The sequence below is a fragment of the Equus quagga genome, unplaced genomic scaffold (assembly GCF_021613505.1).
Source record: "Equus quagga isolate Etosha38 unplaced genomic scaffold, UCLA_HA_Equagga_1.0 HiC_scaffold_9137_RagTag, whole genome shotgun sequence".
In the NCBI taxonomy this organism is placed as follows: Eukaryota; Metazoa; Chordata; class Mammalia; order Perissodactyla; family Equidae; genus Equus; species Equus quagga.
In genome coordinates this window covers 18156-24049 of record NW_025794927.1, presented here as the reverse complement: position 1 = coordinate 24049, position 5894 = coordinate 18156, and the positions used below count along the sequence as shown (strand labels likewise).

General features: G+C 57.0%; 1 protein-coding gene across 1 annotated transcript; it reads right to left on the bottom strand.

The window, feature by feature from the left end:
* Nucleotides 1-37: 37 nt before the first annotated feature.
* Nucleotides 38-5538, bottom strand: LOC124232639 (protein-tyrosine sulfotransferase 2-like). Its single transcript, XM_046649585.1, is given in 2 exon segments — nucleotides 38-2398; nucleotides 2754-5538. A coding segment is annotated over 1 exon segment (543 nt). The 5' UTR covers nucleotides 2335-2398; nucleotides 2754-5538; the 3' UTR covers nucleotides 38-1791.
* Between the last annotated feature and the right edge of the window lie 356 nt (nucleotides 5539-5894).

The window sequence follows — 5894 nt, the reverse complement described above, 5'->3', positions numbered from 1 at the left end:
AAAAAAAAGGAAACAAAACCCTGAATATACACACGCAAATAAACACATGCAAAAAATGGTGAAAACTGAATAAGGTCTGTGGTGTGCGGTCCAGTTAATGCATTGTACTAACGTCAGTTCCCGGTTCTGATGTCGTACTACAGCTGTGTGACATGGCAGCGTTGGGGGCAACTGCATGAAGGGGACATGGGAGTCTTTGGGACGGCTTTTGCAACTTCATGAGTGTATTATTTCAAAATATAAAGTTAACCAACAACCCATTTAAAACACGGGCTGTAACCATGGAAACAAGGTCAGATCAGAAGAATCCAGACTTGGGAAAGCACTGAAGTTGGAGTAGGGCCCTGTGGTCAAGAGCACGCCCTGGAGGGTGGAGCTAGGTCTTTCACCTGAAGGAATGGAATTCTCGAAGTTAAACATCCTGAAATGTGTTCCTTTAGGACAGAGAAGGAGGATGAGGGGACGAGGGGGGGCGGGGCGGCTGAGAGATGCCCTCCTGGTTCTAGGCCCAGATTTAGGGCTTCGGGGGACCTGGAGTAGCTCCATCAGTGGGAAGAACCTCCCCGGTCCCGAGGCAGAGGCTGGGGAAACCCCCCAAGAAGCCTGGGATTTTGATTACCCAGCCTTTTGCGGGGCCTGGAATCACGGAAATTTAAATAGCAAAGGAAAGGAACGTCTTTATTTTGTACCCTAATTGAAGAAAGGGAACATTTGCTGAATTCACACGTTATTCGATGATCTACAGGTGAGGCTGATAAATCAGTTTTAAGACAACTGTGGCTGATTGTATTTTCCAAAGACGGCCGCACGTGCCGTTCTGCTTTGTGACCTTGCCGCTCCACTATCCAGAGGAGGAGCCTATTTCTCCACTTGCTTGAATGTGGGAGGGCCCTGTGACTACTCGGACAATCTGAGCAGAAGTGCTGCCGCCCCTATTGCAGGTATGTCCCTTAGCTGACTGGCAGTCCTGCTGCTCCCTGCCTCTTGCAACACTCGCCCTGGGAAGCTAGCCGTCACCTAAGAAGTCAAGTCACAGTCAATTCTGTGACTGCCAAGCCTCTAGATGTTCCAACCAGCCCAGCCCAGGCACCAGACATGAGGATGAAGAAGCCGTCACATGACCAGAGTCCCAGCCACCAGCCGTTGGAATCACTCCGTTCACTCCAGTTAACAATAAACTGTTTTAAGCCACTAAGTGTTGGGCTGGTTGGTTATGCAACGGCGGGTGAGTGGACCAATGAACGAGGCCGGCTGTCCTCTGCTACCCAATGAGTGGTGACCACGAGCTTCCTGTGCTCACACTCCACCCACTGTCCAGCCCACTGCGGTCTCCAGACGAGGGACAAGAACCACCTCGAGCTGCAGGCTCATCACACACCAGGCACCACTGCCCACGCACGCATCAGCTCCTCCCAATAAACCTGTGAAGTTTTAACTTCCCCATTCTATGGAGAAAGAAACGAGGGCTCAAGACACACAGCTGGCAAGTTGGCCTGATTCCAAAAGTCTGTGCCCCAAACACTGAGTCACTGCCTTCCCGAAGCCTCACTAGCATCTTGAGGCGTAAGGCCAGGGAGTGTGGGTGGAACACCTGAACCCTTGAAGACGCAAAATTGTTCTGGGCCCAGTGGATCCCTCAGCATTCGGGGGCTGGGCCGTAAAGGGTTAGCTTGGCAGGTGGGAGAGTTCCAACGTACACCTGCCAGACAGGACTGGCCCTTGACCAGCTCCTGGGGGATGACCTCTAAATGACCTTTAAGCCTTGGAATATCCTAATAGGAGGGTCTTTGTCTACCTGGGACCCTTGGAGTTGGGGAACAGGCGCGACAGGTAGACGGAGGACTTGAGCGTGAAGGGGTCCTTGTTGCAGAGCACGCGGGCCGGCTCGCCGTGCTTGGCGATCACCTCCAGGATGAAGGCCTGCATGGCGGCGTCCAGCACCTCGTCCGTCACGCCCGCCTCGTCCAGCCGCAGCTTCTCCCGCCCTGACTTGGACCAGGCCTGGCGCATGGCCAGCACACGCGGGATGATGCGCGTCTCCTCGCCGCAGCGCACCTCGGGGTGGGCGTCGAGCATGGCGCGCATCAGCGTGGTGCCGCTGCGGGGCACACCGCCCACGAAGATGAGCGGCATGGCCTTGCCTTAGCGGTACTCCACGTGGTCCGCGCCCACCATCACCAGGTCCTCCTGCTCCGGCCGCATGGCCCGCCGGGGGCTCCGCGGCCCCTCCAGCACCGCGCGGCACTCCAGCACCTGCTGCCCCAGCTGGACGGCCAGCACCAGGGCCAGGGTGCAGCCGGCCGCCAGCAGCGCCCTCCGCATAGACAGGCGCATGCTGGGCCTCAGGGGGCGCGCCTGCGTCAGCGACAGGTCAGCGGGAGGCCCGCGGGGCTCACATCTGGAGAGAGAGACAGGGACACACGTGGTCACGCACCATACAGACCCCAGTGGCAGCAGACGGGAGCGTGCCGACCTTCATGGCAGGGCACATGTCACCAGCAGCGCCAGGTGTCAGGCCTCAGCTGGGCCCTTAACCTATCCTAACTCATGACATCCTCCAGCAACCCCAGGGGGCCGTGCTGTCATGCCCCAAGGGGCCGATGGCCTGGGTTCCAATTCCTTGTCACCACTTCCTAGCTGTGGGACCTTGCCCAGTTCCTTAACCGCCAATGCCTCAGTTTCCTCATCTGCTAAAAGGAGGAGGAATAATTATCTTACAATTGACTATGCAAATACAGAAACCAGGAACGCACCAGAAGTCAGACTTCAGCAGCACATGCTGTGCAAGGACTGAGCTTTCGCCTGTTTTGTTCTCGGCTGTCTCCCCGGCCCTGAGCACAGCGCTGGCATCTCCAGCTGCTCGATAAACATTTCTGGAATGTGCCCTGGTTGGATGAGCAGGGCCTGGCACAGAGTAGGGGCCCTGAAATGATTACTGTAGAGAGGAGGAAGCTGAGGCATGGAGAGGTGGGTCGCACTCGCCCAGCTGGGAAGCAGCCGGGCTGGGATCTGAGACTCAGGCGCAGGCCAGGGGCTCCGGTGAGTGCGCTCTGAAGGCCCGCGCTCTGCCCCTGCAGGACACGCTCCCAGGAGAAGGCACAGAACGGCCTGCTCTGGGTTTCTTCCAGAATCCCCGTCTGCTCATTCAGGCTTCATTCGGTAAGTGCTTAGGAAAGATTAAAAGGTGCCAGGCACATGCTCAGGGCTGGGGACAGGAGAGTGGATGACAGCCAGGCCTCTGGCCTCAGAAGCTTACGTCCCAGAAGGGGAAGTGGAAGTGGATGGTACACAAGCTACGGCCAGACGGGAATAAGAGCTGGCAAACAACGAGCAGGACTCCACAAGGGGATCAAGCAGGAGACAAGGAGGGCAGTCAGAGGGCCTCTCAGAGGAGGTGACATCTAAGCTGAGACCTGGATCTGAGCGGGATTTGTGAAGAGGTATGGGAAGGGTGCTCCAGGCAGAGGGAACAGAGAGTGCAAAGACCCCAAGATGGGAGAGGGTGTGGGGTGTTCCAGAACCTGACAGGGGGCTTCGGGGGCCGGAGGAGAGACAGGGTGAGGCGGGAGGGGGCAGGATGACTGAGGACATGAACTATGACCCTGGGCCCACGCTCCTGACCCCTCCCAGACGATCGGACTTCAGTGGCAATTCTTCAGGGAGGGCCCACCCCCACCCAGCTGAGCCACCCCCGCCTCCAGTCACCTCAAATGACACATCCGCCCCCTCCCCAGTTTACTCTCAAGCCCCCTCAATTTTGCAACCGGGGGCTAATACAGAAGATGCAGACTCAGACGCTGGGCGGACACTCGGCCAGCCTCCGGCCACCCCGGCCCTTCTCTGCCTCGCCCCTGCTGTGCTTCTGACCCTTCGTGTCCCCTCCCACCTCTTTGCAGAATCGAAGTGAGGACCTGAAATCTCTGGGCACTCGAGGACTCAGGCAGGCCTGGGTTCGAATCCCAGCTCTGCCACTTCCTGTGTGGCTGTGTGAGCTCGGGCAACAGACTCCACTTCTCTGAGCCCACATCCGTAAAATGGGTCTAAGAATACCACCCTCAAAGGGCCACCAGGAACAGTAAAAGACCCCCGTAAGAACACCCCTGGCACACAGGGGGCATGAGAAAGAACATTAGTGGTTTCCACCGTGATCACTGGTCATTCATTTATATTCTGACATTTAATGAGTACCTACTGTGTGCCGGGAATTGGGCTATGGAGCTAAGAGACACAGCCTCGCCCCCCAAGGCCACTCCCACTGTGGACCCACACCTGGGAGGGGGTGATGGCTTCCAGCCAAGCGGGTGAGGGCAGGTGAGGGAGGCAGCCCGAGTGCTGAGTTCTGAACAGTGGCCAGGTGGAGTTTTGGACGGCCAGGTGGAGACGACAGAGAAGGCAGTTCCTAGCCGAGGGAACAGCCAGTGGAAAGTCACAGGCAAGAAAGAAGCTGGCAGAACGGGGGAGGGGACGGGGGGGGGGCGCTGCAAGTGGCTTGGTGAATGGTGCCGGGTCTGGAGGAAGGGAGCGGGGTGACGATTCTGCTTAGATGTGAGGCTCAGCCCGAAACACCACGGGACCCAGTTTGCAGCTGGGCCAATCGGCCTCCCAGGCCTGGGGGCCCCAGGCTCCTGGCCGAAGCCAGTGGAAAATGCACATCAAAGGCGAGGGAAGAGGCTCAGGCCTGGGGTCAGAACTGCCAAGGGGCCCTGCCATTTCCTGGCCATGTGGCTTTGGGAGAGTCACTTCCTCAAGCTAAGCCACAGTTTCCTCAGCTGCAGAGAGGGTGGGTCCGATGACCTCAAAGGCTGCCGTGCGGGTTCTAGAAGCGCCTAACAAAGCAAAGATGAGTCTCGCCCTCGAGTCACGCGCCTCTCTGAGCACTGGAAAGTAGCCCAGAAACCTGCACCTATCGGATGTCGCTGACCATGTTGGGGGTTCCGAGGTGCCCCAAATTCAGGGTCTGGGATGAGAAAGTCTCATTCCAGGGCTACTTTCAATGGGGGAGGCAGGCTGGACAGGACCTAAAATCACTCAGAAATCCCTCCAAGGACCCCTCAGCTTCCTCAAGTACTCATTAAAACTCTCCCCTTAGACCTGCGACCAGAATGCTTCCAGGTATTATGATTTCAGGTCAATGCCCCTGGCAGACTGTCAATCACACTTTAGCTTAAATTAGGGCAGTCACACTTTCTTCCTGACACAGTGCGGAGCAAGAGACTAGAGCTTTTGGGGGACAGATGGTGTTGCGGGATGTGGAGAAACGGAGAAAAGGGGATAATTTTGGAAAGTTGTTTCCAGAAAGGATAGGCAAAATGTGCACGCCCTCTTGAGCTCATGTTTGGGGTCGGAAGTGATCTGGATACTAAATACCAGCAGAGAAGGCCTAGAAGAAGGGATCAGCAAAATAAGAAAAATGTTATCAACACACCAGTTTTGCTTATTGCTGACCATTTGGCTACAGCACTTTTCAACAAAGCGCCTAAGTTTTGTGTTTTACCTTTATTGAGTGCGGGCTCCACTAAGTATTTTCCGTGCATCATCTAACAGGATCCTCCCCGTGACCTCTGGGAAGCCCGGCCCCCAGCGGCTCAGAGAGAAGAAGCAACTTGCCCAAGGTCGCACAGCCAGAGTGGCAGGTGTGGATGGGACCAGGCTGAGGCTGAGCTGTTCACCGTCCTCGGACAGAACCGAGCGAGAGGCCCAGCAGCTCAAAGGAAACAGCTCAAAGCGGGCAGGCCAGACATGCGCAGAAGACAGCAAAGAGCCGGAGGATGGCTTGAGAGGAGAAAGAAGGGCGACGTGGCAGAGAGAGAGCCGCTGGCAACCGCCACGCTGAGGCAGCTCACTGGGCACACGGAGCCAGGGAGCCCACTCCAGACCCAGCCCAGGGACCTGAG